Here is a 17,184-nt window from a genome sequence, read left to right as displayed (position 1 = left end):
GTATTGCCTTTACCCAAGGGGATGCAAGGTGAGCCACCTTCTCGTCTTCAGTGGAGATGATTAATGATTACATTGTTGCAATATGAGAAACTGGATGTACTAGACATGAGTATGTCACAAGGGAAGAAGCCACAGCAAATTTGGGAGCCTTTTTGGAAGTCCTTCTTGCCATTAGCCCATAGCAGAGTTTTTAAAACACATAATAAAGACATTGATTTCCAGAGACTTGGCATTTAAAGGAAGATGGGAGGAGTGGTGATGGTGAGGGGGGGAGTTGAGTTGGAACATCACCAGAATACATAATAATGTTACAGGGATCAAGATAGGGGTTGGCGGTTGGGAGGCGAGGATAGTAGTGGGCAGACTTATATGGTCTGCGCCAGAGCCGGTGGTGGGAGGCGGGGCTGGTGGTTGGGAGGAGGGGATAGTGCTGGGCAGACTTATACAGTCTGTGCCCTGAAAAAGGCAGGTACAAATCAAGGTAAGGTATACACATATGAGTTTATCTTGTTGGGCAGACTGGATGGACCGTGCAGGTCTTTTTCTGCCGTCGTCTACTATGTTACTATCCTTGTTGCACTATGTTGTATGTGTATTTACATCAACTCATTTTGAATAAAAAGAATTCAACATTGTCCAGAAGGCTCAGCAAGAATATATTACAGTAGTCTAACTCGGTCAGGACAACAGACTGCCCAAAACCGCCTGTAGTTGCCGCATCTCAAGATATGCCTCGATTCGATAACCAGTCTTCACCATCGCAACTATCCGAGTCTCCAGAATGAATGTAGGATCCATGCAAACTTAGGGCCCTGTTTACTAAGCCGTGCTAGAGGAGCGTTAGCGTTTTTAGCGTACGCTAACCGTGTAGACGCCCAAAATATTCCTATGGGTGCCTACACAGCGCGCCCTCATTTCTAGCCTGTGTTAGAAACGCTAGCACACCTTAGTAAACAGGGCCCTTAGTATTTTTGATTCACTTTATAGCATGATTTCCCAGACGTAAATCTGTATTTCATCCTCCTCCCCCACAAAAAAAGTTTTTACGGCCATAAGGATTCTGTCTAACGATAAAATACTCCAATATGATTATCTTGATATCATTAACTGGATGTTTTAAGAGATCCAGATAGGACAGTGTGTAGCCAGACCTCAAATTTTGGATGGGCCACTTCCCCCTTGCCGCCCACAAAAAACATTAAATACCTAAGCTGATGGGGATCCCCAAGCCCCAACAGTAGCAAAGGTCCTCCAGAGGAAAAACAGCTCCCTTTCATTCTTGCTTCAGCTGGCGACATTGTGTACGCGCTGCCCTGTTCCGTCATGCATACTCAGGTTTCGCGCAAGTGCATAAACTGAGCTTGTGCGGCAGGAGGAGGCCAACGCGACAGCAGCACATACACAGTGCCTCCGGCTGGAGCAAGTAGGAAAGAAAGCTGGAGGACCTCTGCAGCTGGTGGGGCTTGGGGATCCCCACTTGCCATAACAAGGGCACTAGAAGTTTGGGTGGAACTGAGTCCAGATATGCAGATACATTTATGCAGATATCTTAGGCCTCTTATATGTGTACCCTACTGATCTGAATATGATATGTGATAAAGTCTTAACAGAACGTCAAGTGTACTTAGATGGATTGATATTTTCCCCTACCCTCTTTCTATCCATCTGAGACCCTGGTGTCCTCTTGGTATAAGGTGGAAGAGGTTTCCCGTTGCCTTCTACAGTCCACACCACCTGGTTTTCCTTGTGAGAGCCCACCCAGCCTAACTCTTTCTAATTTCCAAGATCTGGCAAGGCCAACCAGCAATGCTGGGGGAGAGACTGGTGTAGATGTTAAAAGAATATGAGAACGTCAAAGGTATGACCTTAGATTGAACATGTTCTGATCATTTCTCCAACTTCCTGTTTTCTACATAACCCATATTTTACTGCACCAGGCATTTTTGGTGTTCAGGAGTCCAATCTGACATGCAGCTGGTATTTTGCACATCTGTATCCAATAGAAAATCTGTCCTGTTTTTTTTAGGTACACAGCTGCCTAAAGTGAGTGGTGTGCTGGAGCCGGCCTGCTAAAGCTGTTTGTTAAATTTTGTTAAAGTAGGTTCCTCGTGGCTACTTTAACAACCGGCTCCTAAAATTTGAGCTTGGGCCTCTTCCTGAACTCGTTTTTACTGTGGCGGTGGGGAGGATGCCGAGCCCCGCCAGCCAAATAAGTAGACTGCTGTCACTCTCCGTTGGTTGTTTCCGGCTCTGAGCAGCATGCTGGGACTTCTTGTACGTGCTCTGGGAATGGGCGAGAAGTCCCGGCATGCTGCTCAGAGCCAGAAACAAGCGGCAGTCCATTTATTTGGCATCCCTGCCAGCAAAGGTATGTCTTGTGTGCCCACACTGGTGGGGGTGGGAGGAGAGAAAGGAATGCAATGCCCCCCCCCCTGAAATTTCAGGGCTGGCTACACCTGAAGAGAGAGCCCATTGTTAAAAATTTACCAACACACCGCCGCCTAAAGTCCAAGAGTAGGAAAGCAAATGTAATCTCTTGTTCCCTAACACTTGCTGCCCATGACTCAGCTGGTCAGTGCTAGCTGTCGAGAAGCCATGAACACCAGACTAGTGTAGATTTTCCAGGCAGAGGACACCCCCCCCCCTCCCAACTTCCAAACACATTCACCAAGCAGATTGATAAAATTCACACGACCACCATTACAATGATTGATCTCTACTTTATTAATATAGTTCAAATAAACATAGCCAATACTTTACGGAAGGCGATATTAATCCTTATTTCCTACAAGTAAACCGCTTTGCATAAATAATTTATGTGAAGAAATAAATATTCATTCTTTTGACTTCATAAAACTTTCCTGGCCAGGTGCTGTGGCTCCCCTACAGGTGCGGCCCACGAAATCAAACAGTGCGCCAGAGTTTTGTAATCTATGCCCAGAATTAGCAGGTCTACTATATGGCGTTAAGTCCAGCATCTGAGAACGTCTTTTCCTTTAAGAGAATAAAAAAATAAAACCACACTCTTTCTGCTTTGTCTTGGACAAGCATCTTCCAGAGCCTTGATTCTGCAAGCTTGCCCGGCTGTGGAGACAGCCCAACCTGCCCAGGAGTTTGCCTGGTGGCAAGTTCTTCCCTCTTGCAGATTAGTGGGGGAGGAGGATTGACTTCACTTCCATCCTCTGCAAAATATAGTTGGCAGCTCAACGTGTGTTTTGCAGAATTGAGGCCGTATTAAGAACCTAATCCCACTTCTTGTGCATTAAAAACTATTTTTTTAAATAGTTATTTCTTTATCAAAAAAGGCCTTAAATTCGCTTCCATTCCTCTGGGCGTAGCACACACTGGTACTGTTACTGGACAGTCCCCCATGTTACCAGCAACAAGCCCTGATTTTACCCCTGTTTGATGCATGGATTTGAAATTTGTTCTGAAGAAATCGGACCTACAAATCCATGGAAGTAACAAGGTGAGGCCTGTCCCTGATGACAAGGACCCTCTTGGATGCCTGAGGTCAATGGTGGTCCAATAATTTAGTGTGAATGACCTTTGTGGCATCTTTGCCAGCCTGAACCAATTAAAATTGATGTGTGTGTGTGTTTGTTTTAGCGTTCAGCCAACATGACTGATCCCAGGATTATTTACTTAAAAACATTTACATTCTACTGATCACCAGTCGTCCTGAGCTGTTTATCTGCTTATAGGTAATAATTAAAATGTCCTTATTAGTGCGGAACAGCTGAAATATTCAATAGTGTCTCCATAGAAACTGTTTTTGTTTTATTTGTAGTGAAAAAAGACAAATTATAACCAAAGGAAAATTTGAAAGGCCGTAAGGATAAGCATGCTAGTGGATTCAAGATGGCAGCATCGGAACAAGGGCAATATCTGTCTCCAGGGATTCCGAAGGCAGATCTGGGGAACCCCAGCCAGTCAGGATTTCAGGACATCATAATATTGTGAAGACCTGACTGGCTGGGATTCCCGCAGGACGGATTTGAGAACCCCCGGGTCAGACTTTAGGCAAATGGTCTATAAAAGAGTGCTTATTTTCTTTCAAGAGGAATGAAAGCACACTCTTTGGTGCAATCAGTTTGCTGATGAAGGGGCCCTTTTGGAAAGATGCGCTAAGAAATACGCTTAGCATGTCCTAAGGAGGAACTTTCCCACGCGCTAAGCCCATTTCTAGCGTGTCCCTAAAATAGAGCTTTTTATTTTATTTCTGCAGTTCCCGCAGTGCAAGACCTACAAAATAACGCAGGGGCAATTAGTGTTTCCTCTTGAGAAGGTGCTAAGTCAGTGTTAATCCAGTTAGCACACGCCAAAGCGAGCACGTTAGCTGGATGATGTTTCCATACCCATGACACACCCCATCCCGATAAAAATATTTTTAAAAAGAGCACGTGATTAGCGTGTGCTGACAGACGCTTTAACACATTTTGCGGTAAGCCTTTCTCCCCTCATGAAGCGTGCGTTAGAGCGTTTAACGTGGTTTAGGAAAAGGGCCCCTAAGACTACAGTGGAGAGTTCTCATAGCTGACCTGATGCTGAAGATAATCAAATCCTTGGCATCGGTCAGATTTTTTATTTATTGGGATTAAGAAAGCGCCTTTATAGAGAGATTCACCCGAGGTGTTATAGGACCTATTTAAGAATTATTCAAAGATGATGCTCTATCCAAATGAGTCACAGGGGGCAGTGGCGGCCCTACTGTTAGGACAACCCAGGTGAGGACCTCAGCCGGCACTCCCCACCCTCCTCCCCATGTTTATCTTATTTTTTATTTTCCAAAAGGCGACAGCGATTCCTATAGGCTGCCCTGCCGCTGGCACCAGCCTCTTCCCCCTGCTGCTGCTGCCATTCCTACCTTTTGTAAAAGAAAAAATAAAGTAAACACAAGGAAGAGGGTTGAGGTGAGAAGGGGGTAGATGCCAGACTGGGCGGGGGCGGCATCTCATCCCTGTCTCGGGGCGGCAGATTGCCTTGGGCCGCCCCCGACATGGGGGACTTCAGAGTTCAGCATTATCGTTTCAGAATACTGGTGGCTGAAGAACCTGGTCCGGGCTGATGCAAGTCCTGTTCCCCTCATCCCAAGCATGTGCAATCCCAGAGAGATACGTTATCATCATTACACTCTACTAGTATTCAACCGTGTACCTTTCATCCTAACATTATCTCAATGCACTTGGTCATGATTGCATTTCCTGTCTGTAATTTATGCAGTTACTTCTAGAGTAGATGTAGATATTAATGATCAGCTGTTAATGAGATCTCCAGGAGGAGAGAGAGGAGCAGGAGAATGGTTATTTTCTTCCAGTCATGTTTGGGTAACCCAAGGCACATGGGGGTGAGAAATTTTGCCACAGTGCCATCGAGGAACAGCTGGGATTAACACACAAAGATGTGTTAAGAGTCTGGATTAAAACACTCAAGTTTTGGTGCTTACGTTTCCTTCAAGAGCTTACACCTCAACCAGAGTAGCACAGACCCAGAGTGGTTTAGAACAAGTAGAAGTAAATCGATTTTTTACTCGTTCAAAAAGTACGAAGACTAGGGGACACTCGAGGAAATGACATGGAAATACTTTTAAAACAAATAGAAGGAAATATTTTTCACTCAACGAATAGTTAAGATCTGGACCTCGTTGCCAGAGGAGGTGGTAACGGTAGTTAGCGTATCTGGGTTTTAAAAAGGCTTGGACAAATTCCTGGAGGAAAAGTCTATAGTCTGCTATTGAGACAGATATGGGAAGGAACTGCTTGCCCTGGGATTTGTAATATGGAGTGTTGACCTGGCTTGGCTACTGTTTGGAAAACAAGATACTGGGCTAGATGGACCATTGGTCTGACCCAATATGGCTACTCTAATGTAGATAAAGTCATGGCCTCTGCTAGCCTTTGTCGTAGCTTATTTAATATTAACCTGCAATTGTGGCTACCAACCCCATAAACTGGGTATTCACACGGAGTATGGCAAGCATGGCTCATGTACTCTGAATGTAGCAATATTTCTGAGTACCCTGTGTGTGTGATGGTGGGTGAAAGTAATACCAGTTGGAATGAATGTCTCTGCTCTTAGACCCAACCAGACTGTGCATTTGAGATATAGCTTCATTTAACTTAGTGCCTAGAGCTAGGTGTTTTTCATTTTGATCTCTGTTCGTTTCCTCCAGTTTCTGTAACACACACAGGGACAGGCAAAGAGTCTTTCCTACAGAACAGAGCGTTACAGGCTGCTCATAACATCTCATTCTTCAGCTTCATTCCTGTTCCCGGGGCCTTTTCTCCCTCCTCAAAGAAGAAATTGAGTTCTGTTTCCGAGCTGAGCTCCAGGGATGGAGGAGTTGCCCATCGTTCAGTTATTTTTACGCCGTTCTCTGCGTGAAGCAAAGTGTTAAACTGCTGACTTGTTGCAGGCCATCCCTAGTAGGTGTTTTCCAGCTCGTGGTGCACATTGCTCTTGACCCTGGGCAGGCGTGGCTTCTTGTTCTTTGGGGGCCTGAGGGCGTCCTTCCCGAGGTCTTTCAGCTGGGATTGGTTGTGAGAGCGCGTGTAGCGTTTGCACCGGCAAGACGTCACCACTGGGTATTTATAAGTCCGGTTCGCCTCTCCAGGGCACACCAGCTGGATGCGTTGGGCACGGCTGTGGGCCGGGACACAACGATAATCTGTGGCGCTCTGGCGCCACCATTTCCCGCGCCCGATGGAGTTTGGGAGAAGGTAGGCTGGCACACACTGGCCCGAACAGACCAGCTCCTTCATGGGCTTGGTACTGCGACAGGGCCCGTCGGTAACATAGCGGGTGAAATGCTGCTCCCTGCATCGAAAATCAGAGGCCTCTGGAAAGAAAGAAAGCAAACATGTATTGTTAATTGTGTGTTTTATTATATCTTCTATACATCCAAAGTAGAGGAGTGTGGTAGCCGTGTTAGTCCACTCTTAAGGTTATCAATAGAAATCAAACAAAATAAAACCTGGAAAAGAAAATAAGATGATACCTTTTTTATTGGACATAACTTAATACATTTCTTGATTAGCTTTCGAAGGTTGCCCTTCTTCCTCAGATCGGAAATAAGCAAATGTGCTAGCTGACAGTGTATATAAGTGAAAACATTCAAGCATTACTATGACAGTCTGACAGGGTAGCAGGAGGGGGGTGGGTAGGAAGTATGCATGGGGACATCAAAGCATATCATTGATATTCTAACAGGATGGGTGTGGCTAGGTGAGGGGAGGGTGATCAACAGAGACATACAGCTTTATGGTTTATAATGGGCTAGGAACCCCAGATCCTTGTTAAGTCCTTTCTGTTGGGTGTTAAAATATTCAATCATTCTGACTTCAAAGGTCTTACGTTCTTGTATGGTTTTAAAGTTACCTTTCAGGATTCTCACTGTGAAGTCACTGGTACAGTGTCCTGGTCCTGTAAAATGCTGACCAACAGGGGTGGGAGCCCTACTGGCACCAGTATTGTTCATGTGATGTCTATGTAAATTGAATCTTGTCTTAAGCATCTGGCCTGTTTCTCCAATATAGCATCCTTCGTTACATTTTTTACACTGAATGATATATACCACATTGGAAGATGAGCAAGTGAAAGATCCCTTTATGTTGAATGTCTTTCCTTTGTAGATGACTTTGGGGTCCTGTGAAATGTTTTGGCATAGTTTGCAACTGGATAAATTACAGGGAAGTGCGCCCTTCTGTTCCTTTTCAGTCTGTGATGGAAGTTTACTATACATCCATATACTACAGAGATGCACGAGTTTAGTCTAAGGGTCACAACAGGCCAGTAACCCTCTAATGAATATGCGTGAGTTGTATGCATGCAGATCTCTCTACATAAGTACTGCCACACTGGGACAGACCAAACATGTATCAAGTCCAGCATCCTGTTTCCTACTAGGGATAGCCTGAAAACTTCATGAACGTGTGGGCTTTGGGGACTGGATCTGTGTGCTTTGATATACAGCAAACAATCAATGGCATAGCCAAGGGTGGGCTTGGGTGGGCCTTGAGCTCAGGCCCACCAGTAGCAGCACACCTATGATGTGGCCGGCAGAGATTCCTAAGCTGAAAACTCCCAACAACTGTCCCTCCTGCATACCTTATAAATAGCAGATCTTTGCCTGCAGGAAGCAGCGACTGATACGTACTGCTCACACCGCCCCCACAGCCTTCCCTCTGACGTATTCCCGCCTATGCGGAAACAGGAAGCTGCATCAGTGGGAAGGATGTGGGGCCTACATGAGTAGTGTGTATTAGCTGCTCCTCACTGAAAATCTGCTATTTAAAAGGTCTGCAGGAGAGGAGGGATATTTGAGAGCATATGGCATGCAGGCGAGAGGAGAGACCAAATCACCTATGGGATGGGGTGGGGTTCTTCTGCCCACCCATCTTGGACCCAGGCCCCCCCCTAACGAATATGGATATGACGCTAGCATGAAAAGGAGACGTGAGAGGAAGATTCTGGGACCCTCACTGGAGTCTCCTCTCTTGCCTTTCAGATACCTACACAGATGGGTCAGGTACATATTTCCCAAGGGAGCTACTGCAATGGTGAACTCGCACCAGCCAGCAGACACCTTAGGGTAGGGCTTTTCACAAGTGTCCTTGGGATCCCACTGCCAGGGAGTTTTCAGTATATCTACAATGAATATGAAATGATATAAAATGTGCATATATACCCACTAAAATGTATGTAACTTTATTTATTTATTTATTGCATTTGTATCCCACATTTTCCCACCTATTTGCAGGCTCAATGTGGCTTACATAGTTTAGTAATGATATTGTCATTCCAGGATATCAGATACAATTAGTAATATGTAGAGCTTAAGTAAGGGGAAGAAGGAAGTATTGGGCGGGTAAGTTTAGAAGGTGGGCTTTCATAACTGAATGGGTTGGTGAAGTGGATTAGTGAGGCTATAGGTTCTTTTTGTAGGCCTTGTTGAAGAAATATGTCTTCAGAGATTTGCGAAAGTTAATTATTTCGTCGATTGTTTTCAGGTCTGTAGGTAGTGCATTCCATAACTGCGTGCTCATGTAAGAGAAGGCAGTGGCATGCATCAGCTTGTATTTTAGTCCTTTACAGCTGGGGAAGTGCAGATTGAGAAATTTGTGGGATGATCTTGTGGCGTTTCTGGGAGGTAGGTCCATGAGGTTTAGCATGTAGGTTGGGGCGTCTGCGTGAATGATTTTGTGTACAATCGTGCAGATCTTGAACGAGCCAATGAAGTTTCTCTCTTAGGGGTTTTGCACTTCCATATTTATCTCATACATATTCATTATGGTTATCTACCAAAGCTCAGCTGCCTACGGAGTCATAAGAACACAAGAATAAGCAGTACTGGGTCAGACCAATGGTCCATCTAGCCCAGTATCCTGCTTCCAACAGTGGCCAAGCCAGGTCACAAGTACCTGGCAGAAACCCAATTATTAGCAACATTCCATGCTACCAATTCCATGGTAAGCAGTAGCTTCCCGTCTCAATAGCAGACTATGGAATTTTCCTCCAGGAACTTGTCCAAACCTTTTTTAAACCCAGATACGCTAACTACGGTTACCGCACCCTCCGGCAATGAGTTCCAGAGCTTAACTATTTGTTGAGTGAAAAAATATTTCCTCCTATTCCATGTAACTTCCTTGAGTGTCCCTAGAACACTTCTCTAAGCAGAGTGTCCCTTCCACCACAGTAGTGGTCTTCAGCTTGATCCTCTACGATCAATTGCCCCGGTTGGCTTTTCAGGATCTCCACAATGACCCTGCATGAGATATCTGCTTACACTGCCTTCTTTGCATGCAAATGTGTCTCATGCATATTACTGTGGATATCCTGAAAGCCCAGTTGTCTGGGAAATTTGGGAGACCAGTTCGAGGGCTACCTCTCTTCAGAAAGGAAGAGTCTTCTTTCTAGGTCATAACACAAACGGTTTCTTTAATCCCAGGGGCCAGTAGCACGTTGAGATTCCTCCTTATGCACCCCTGCATCTTACTCCTCCTTCAGATGTGGGCATGTGTGTTTCACTCAAAGCAGGCTGAGCCCTTTGCACACTTCTTGATCTATGTAGAGGTTGCAGGAAAGTGTTTCTGTAATGGGTTTTTGGAAGTTTCGCATTCTAAACATTTTCTGAAGGATAAGAATGCTTAAACCTGCTTGTCATTGGAAGTGCTGTGGTCAGTGGAAGGTAGTCCTTTCTCTCTCTTTTTTTTTTTTGTGTGGGGGGGGGGGGGAGTTAATCACCTTTACAGTGGTGTGCTGGAGCAGGCTCTCTCAGGCTCGCAAGAGCCGGTTGTTAAGTTTTTAAGAATTTTGGGAGCCGGTTGTTAAAGTAGGGCCCTCCATGGCTACTTTAAGAACTGGCTCCCAAAATGTGGGCTTGGGCCCCCTGCTGAATTCTCTTTTACTTTGCTGGTGGGGATGCTGAGCCCTGCCAGCCAAGTCAATAGACTACTGCTGCTCCCCGCTCCTTGTTTCCAGCTCTGGGCAGCAGGCTGAGACTTCTCGAGCATGTGAGAGAAGTTCCAGCATGCTGCTCAGAGCAAGACGTTGGGAGTGGTGGCTGCCAGCAAAGATATGCCTAGTGTGCCCACACGAAGGGAGGGAGGAGAGAGAGGCAAGTGTTGCTCCCCACCCCGGCCAACCCTGGCCCTTCCAACTGCAGAGCTGGCTACGTCCGGAGAAAGAGCCTGTTGTTAAAAATTTACCAGCACACCCCTGGCTGTCCATGATACAGGCTGTGCTGGTTTGTATATTACCTTATGGTTCCTCTTATTTTGGACAATTGCTTTCCAAGACTAGGCTGATCCAGAGTCATTTTTTTTTCCCTGTTAAAGGCATGGAGATGTAATTTTTATCAGAAGTTGGACTACATGCCCCTGTTTGCCAACTGACCTGGGTTGTCTCTGATTATGTGGAGGCACTTGGGAGCCCTAATTCCTGTGGCTGAGGATATCGGCATTTCATTCCCAATCCCAGTCATCCTAAAGATATACAACAGGGTCAAGATGTGGTTTTCATTTTACTCTGCTGTTTGCAGGGAGACGTCCTGTTTCCCTTACGGACTCAGAACAACGCCTCTATGCATGCAAAAGGGATCAAAACCAAGACTGGACCTAGCTGTCTGGGTTGATGTGGTAAAAGTTGGAAACTCAAGGCCACAGAAATGACCTAAGCACCAGATCTGCGGTGCAGAAGATTTCAACAAATGGTCTGTGCAGCTGCTGAGGATGCAGCTCAGATCAGCGATGTGGCTCTCTCATATTCAGGAAGATAACATCTGACCTGATTCTGATCCACCCTAGTCAGTGTTATTACCTCTGGGCAGGTGGTTCATTTACTCAAGGCACAAGGCAGTTAGCTTAGCGGGGTTTAAAAAAGGTTTGGCTAGCTTTCTAAGTCCATAAGCCATTATTAAAATGGACTTGGGAAACTCCACTGCTTATTTATGGGATATATTGTACTGTTTTGGGATCTTGCCAGGTACTTGTGACCTGGATTGGCCACTGTTGGAAACAGGATGCTGGGCTTGATGGACCTTCAGTCTGTCCCAGTTTGGCAACACTTATTATCGTTTATTTATTTTCTATACCGCTTCTTAATTGCGTACACAAACCAGAACGGTTTACATTTCTTTAAAAATACGCATAACTTTAAAATAACCTATAGGAACTCCATTTCTTTGACAGGAAAGCACGGCAAACCAAAAGCATCCATTCTGAGAATAAAAACAACAATAAAACAATCCATTCATAACAAATTTATGTGAACAAACACATGTTTTTTTCTGCATATACATTCTGCCCCCGTTTCCCTTTCTTTCATCCCAGATGACTTTCAAACGTATTTTGGAATAGGCATGTTTTTAGAAGTTTACGAAACTTAACATACGACTCTTCTGATCTGATAATTTTTGGAAGGCAATTCCAGAGAGCAGGAGCTACATGGAAAAATGCTGAAAATCTAGTAGATTCCCATCTAGCCTTTTTTGGTGATGGAATTATTAACCTGTTATCATTTAACGATCGAAGTGTTCGTATAGGTGTATAGGGCAGAATGACATTCCCTACGTATTGAGGCGTCAATAAATGTAAAGCTTTAAAAGTCAAAGTAAGAAATTTAAATTTTATTCTGGCTTCAACTGGAAGCCAGTGTAGATGATACGAAAAAGGTGTGATCCTGTCATATCGTGTGGCTCTGCAAATAATTCGTGCTGCGGTGTTCTGTATCGTCTGCAGCCGTTTTATATTGATCTTAGTCAGTCCTGCGTAGACGGTATTACAGTAATCCAGACGTGTTGTCATATACGCATGTGTTAAAGTACATAACGAGGATTTATCAACAGAATTTCGAATAGAACGCAATTTTCGCAGGTGATAAAATGATTTCTTTACTTATGTACTTACATAAGTACATAAGTACATAAGTAGTGCCATACTGGGAAAGACCAAAGGTCCATCTAGCCCAGCATCCTGTCACCAACAGTGGCCAATCCAGGTCAAGGGCACCTGGCACGCTCCCCAAACGTAAAAACATTCCAGACAAGTTATACCTAAAAATGCGGAATTTTTCCAAGTCCATTTAATAGCGGTCTATGGACTTGTCCTTTAGGAATCTATCTAACCCCTTTTTAAACTCCGTCAAGCTAACCGCCCGTACCACGTTCTCCGGCAACGAATTCCAGAGTCTAATTACACGTTGGGTGAAGAAAAAGTTTCTCCGATTCGTTTTAAATTTACCACACTGTAGCTTCAACTCATGCCCTCTAGTCCTAGTATTTTTGGATAGCGTGAACAGTCGCTTCACATCCACCCGATCCATTCCACTCATTATTTTATACACTTCTATCATATCTCCCCTCAGCCGTCTCTTCTCCAAGCTGAAAAGCCCTAGCCTTCTCAGCCTCTCTTCATAGGAAAGTCGTCCCATCCTCACTATCATTTTCGTCGCCCTTCGCTGTACCTTTTCATAAGTACATAAGTACATAAGTAGTGCCATACTGGGAAAGACCAAAGGTCCATCTAGCCCAGCATCCTGTCACCGACAGTGGCCAATCCAGGTCAAGGGCACCTGGCACGCTCCCCAAACGTAAAAACATTCCAGACAAGTTATACCTAAAAATGCGGAATTTTCCAAGTCCATTTAATAGCGGTCTATGGACTTGTCCTTTAGGAATCTATCTAACCCCTTTTTAAACTCCGTCAAGCTAACCGCCCGTACCACGTTCTCCGGCAACGAATTCCAGAGTCTAATTACACGTTGGGTGAAGAAAAATTTTCTCCGATTCGTTTTAAATTTATATCTTTCTATACAGTATGATTTGCTACATTTATCAGCTGGTCTCTCTAAGTTATGCTCCAAGACCCATATTTCTGCCGTTTTATTGTGATTTGATTTCCTTTCAGCTACAAGTTATAGCCATTTTAGGCGTCAAATTCAAGACATACTTGCTTAGAAAACATGTTTTGAATGGTAATTATGGGTTAATATTATTATTATTTACTGCATTTGTACCCCACATTATCCCACCTATTTGCAGGCTCAATGTGGCTTACAGAGTGTTGTTATGACATAGTCATGACAGGATCTTAGATACAATCGGTAATAATCAGAAGATGTATGAGGGATTAGAGAGGTAAGTGATTAGGTAGGGTGGTGTAAGAGGTGTTTATGTTGATCAAATATTATTTGCTGTGTTTTCTTGGTTACTGATGCTGCATAGAACCCTAAGGTTAACGACAGAATATAAGTTCTATTGTTATGTTATATTTTCAGTATCTCAGCTAAACTGAGCCTTACCAATCTCGATTAAACATGAAATTCAATAAAAATGATTTTCTCACCTGGCACATAAAAGTGGCCGCTTTCTATGTGACGCATAGAAGGAAAAATGTGAGTTCCGAACAATGTAAAAATCTGTCTATAGTACACCAGTGTGTATATTTTCACCCACATCGAAAGGTGTGTGTGTGTTGTCCTTCAGGTGCTAGGAAAAGGGACATTAGTGGGGATTAGTGAAATGACTTCAATATCTTTTCCCCAGTTGTTTGTCATAGGTCCTTACCTAAGTTACAAAACAGAAAGGAGCCTTCAAAAGACTTTGTTGCTCCCTTTCAGTGCTCTAGAGAAGGCAAGAAATAATCGGGATTTTTGGCTTTTCTGCAATAAATTATTTTCGAGACCTTCCAGCCACAAAGCCATGACTAGGTGTGCACAGTTACCGCTTGTGGAATGCCCTGTTGTTACCTTTAAGTGCTTAAGTGGAGTGGAGGAGTCGCCTAGTGGTTAGTGCAGCGGACTCTGATCCTGGGGAACAGGGTTCAATTCCCACTGCAGCCCCTTGTGACTCTGGGCAAGTCACTTAACCCTCCATTGCCCCTGGTACAAAATAAGTACCTGAATATATGTAAACCGCTTTGAATGTAGTTGCAAAAACCTCAGAAAGGCGGTATGTCAAGTCCCATTTCCCTTTCCCTATTTGAGATTCCATGCGGAATGTTGCTACTATTGAGGATTCTGTTGCTACCATTGGAGATTCTACATGGAATGTTGCTATTCCACTAGCAACATTCCATGTAGAAGCCTGCCCTTATGTGCAGGATGTCAAACTCACAGAAACAGAAGCCTGCGCGGCCGCGTTGCTGATCTGCAAGGGCAGGCTTCTTCATGAAATGTTGCTAGTGGAGGAGTAGCCTAGTGCTTGGTGCAGCGGACTTTGATCCTGAGGAACTGGGTTCAATTCCCACTGCAGCTCCTTGTGACTCTGGGCAAGTCACTTAACCCTCCATTGCCCCTGGTACAAAATAAGTACCCGAATGTACTTTGAAATTAGTTGCAAAAACCTCAGAAAGGCAGTATGTCGTCCCAGTTCCCTTTCCCCTTAAGTAGCATTTAAATGTACTTTTTCAGCAGACTGAGAACCAGAGAAGCATTCAAGTTAGAGAATGACATTGGGACAAAGTTTGTCCCCGTCTCCGTTAGTTCTGTCCTCATCGGCAGACGCCTCGAACAATTATGATTTTATATTTAAATCTTTTTATTAAAGTATAAAAAGGAACAATGTGCTGTGTAACTGTTGTGTATAAATTACAAACAGAAAATAATAATAACAACAGCTAGCAGCTATAATAACCCTCCTCATCACCACCCTCTACCCTTCCATCCCCAACAATAGCTGACTTCTACTACTCCAAGGAATCCTAATCCACCCTGTTAAAATGTCCAGGGGTACAAAATGCAACCCGTTCTATACGCCCTAGAGGGGAGAAAGATGCCCTATGAAGCATCGTTATGATTTTCTAATCTGTGGATGAATAAGAAGTCATCAACAATCTCAGGAATCAGTCTAGCTCTCCTGTTTTCCACAGTCCTTCCTGCAATAGAAGATGTCTTCTCAGAAGACGTACAGGATCCCCCATGCAAATTTTGCTACTTGCGGCCACCATGTTGGCTTGTTTTTCCAAAAAAGGAAAAAAAAAATCAAAATATCGTTGTCTGCATCACTTAAACATAAGTAACAGTCCAGTTCATTTAACAGGCTTCAAAGTACAAAATGACATGGGGACAAAGTTTGTCTCCGTGAGCTCCGTCCCCATCCCCACGGTTCCTGTGGGTTCCCGTCCCTGTGCCATTCTCTAGTTCAAATCCTACTGCTGCCCCTTGTGATTTCGGGCAAGTCCCCCAACCCTCTATTACCTTAATGCAGGACAGGAGGGCTGGAATTAAAAATAAAAAGATGTGATTTGAGGTAAGTCATGGAGGAGTTTTAGTTAACAGGTTTCAGTGGGGCTGGTGGTCTGGCTCTCTTCTCCAGTAACTCCCACAATCAGCCAGGAAGCTACAGGACTTTTACTCTTGCAGTCCTTACCCCACACTGTAGGCTTTGCCTGGGCATCACCTTATTAACGCACCTGCAAGCTGAGCATGCCAGCAAAATGTCATCTATCCCTAAGAAAGATCACAGGGTGACCTCACTTGCACTTAAATCAGATGGCGCCTTCTTACTCTGGACTAAATCCCTTGAGCTGGGGGATACTGCCTTCAGGACCATCACTGAAATGACACTCATATGCACAAAAAGTGGCACATATGAGTTATCTTGTTGGACAGACTGGATGGACGGTGCCGTCATCTACTATGCAAACCCTACCAATCTGCTCCAGAGTATCAGAATCAGCTTAAACCAGCCCCAGGCTTAGAGATCTCAATTTTATTTATTTATGTCTGTCTGTATGTCCTGTTTGCCAGCCTACCTTATAACTTGCCTTAAGCCACCTGCAGCCCGACTGCTCTAACTCTGGATCCCGGGTTCAATTCGGAATCGGATTTAAACGCATCCTGCAGTCGAGTCTGTATTTAATCTCGCTACTATTAAGCGCTCTAGAGAATGCAGCTTTCCCAAAACGCATTCTAGCCAGGAAAAGGCACCAGATCTAGCCCGGTTACCCTCTCGGGTGGGACGGTAGAGGTCATTTCAACCTTTCCAGGTAACGATATTTCGTTTAGACGCGGACAGAACGTTCCGTGCGATTCCGGATTCTCGCTGCGGGCTGTCGGTGTGGATTTCCTATTCTTATGAAATATCTGCCAGGCTGGGCTTACCTTTCGGGTCCGGGCTCCGGGGCTGGTACCTGCCCCCGTACTTGGCTCGGTTCATGGTGTTATTATGCGCCGGCTCCTCAGGGGGTCTGGCGTTGGCAGCCAGCTCCGGGATAACTTCGGTGGCATCGTTCTTGAGCGCCTGCCACCCCTCCAGGAGCCCCAGGGGCACGAGCAGGCAGACGGCCAGGGAGACCTGCATGCTGGCGGTTAAAGCTCTGGGGACAGGGCAAGCGGTCCCCCCCTTTTTTAAAGACTGGGGGTAGAGGAGAGCCGGCCAATCCCCAGTCATGAGGGTGGGGGCTCATGCCTATCCTGAAAGTAGGAGGCAGCAAGGGGTGGGCAGGGGTTGGACCTCCATCCCCTCCCCCACTGTCCTCCTGTCCTCTGCCCCCCCCCCCCCCCCCCACCTAAGAGTTCCTAGAATGCACCAATTCACAAAAAGGAGCGAATACCACATATCCCGTCAAATACAGTAGCAGGGAAGGAATGGATAAGAGATTCTGCTCTCCCCATGGCTCACCCCCTACTGTGTATCTGTCAATAGAGGCTTTAGGCAGGGGCCATGGGGGAGAGGCTAAAGCTGAG

The 17,184-nt window shown here is 45.1% G+C and overlaps 1 protein-coding gene across 2 annotated transcripts; it reads right to left on the bottom strand.

Moving 5' to 3' along the window:
• Window positions 1-509: 509 nt before the first annotated feature.
• On the bottom strand, window positions 510-16,798 carry SOST (sclerostin). Of its 2 annotated transcripts, XR_003944022.1 has the most exons (3): window positions 16,600-16,798; window positions 5,963-6,838; window positions 510-519 (listed from the first exon to the last, which is right to left on the bottom strand). XR_003944022.1 is itself a non-coding variant. In XM_030221517.1 (2 exons), the coding sequence occupies exons 1-2, from the start codon at window positions 16,796-16,798 to the stop codon at window positions 6,423-6,425; spliced, it is 615 nt and encodes a 204-aa protein (XP_030077377.1). In that variant the 3' UTR covers window positions 5,875-6,422. The 2 variants fall into 2 exon arrangements, 1 of the variants encoding a protein (XP_030077377.1); XM_030221517.1 differs by lacking the exon at window positions 510-519 and having other exon boundaries at window positions 5,875-6,838.
• Between the last annotated feature and the right edge of the window lie 386 nt (window positions 16,799-17,184).

The sequence above is a fragment of the Microcaecilia unicolor genome, chromosome 12 (assembly GCF_901765095.1).
Source record: "Microcaecilia unicolor chromosome 12, aMicUni1.1, whole genome shotgun sequence".
Lineage (NCBI taxonomy): Eukaryota > Metazoa > Chordata > Amphibia > Gymnophiona > Siphonopidae > Microcaecilia > Microcaecilia unicolor.
The sequence above is the reverse complement of the archived record's forward strand: the minus strand, read 5'-3'. Positions and strand labels throughout refer to the sequence as shown.

What these genes read in the sequence shown, in the direction of transcription:
- SOST (XM_030221517.1), bottom strand. Translation starts at nt 16,798, where the DNA reads ATGCAGGTCTCCCTGGCCGTCTGCCTGCTCGTGCCCCTGGGGCTCCTG. An exon ending in CCGGAGCCCGGACCCGAAAG is followed by an intron (nt 6,839 to 16,599) that starts GTAAGCCCAGCC and finishes CTTTCTTTCCAG; the next exon opens with AGGCCTCTGATTTTCGATGC.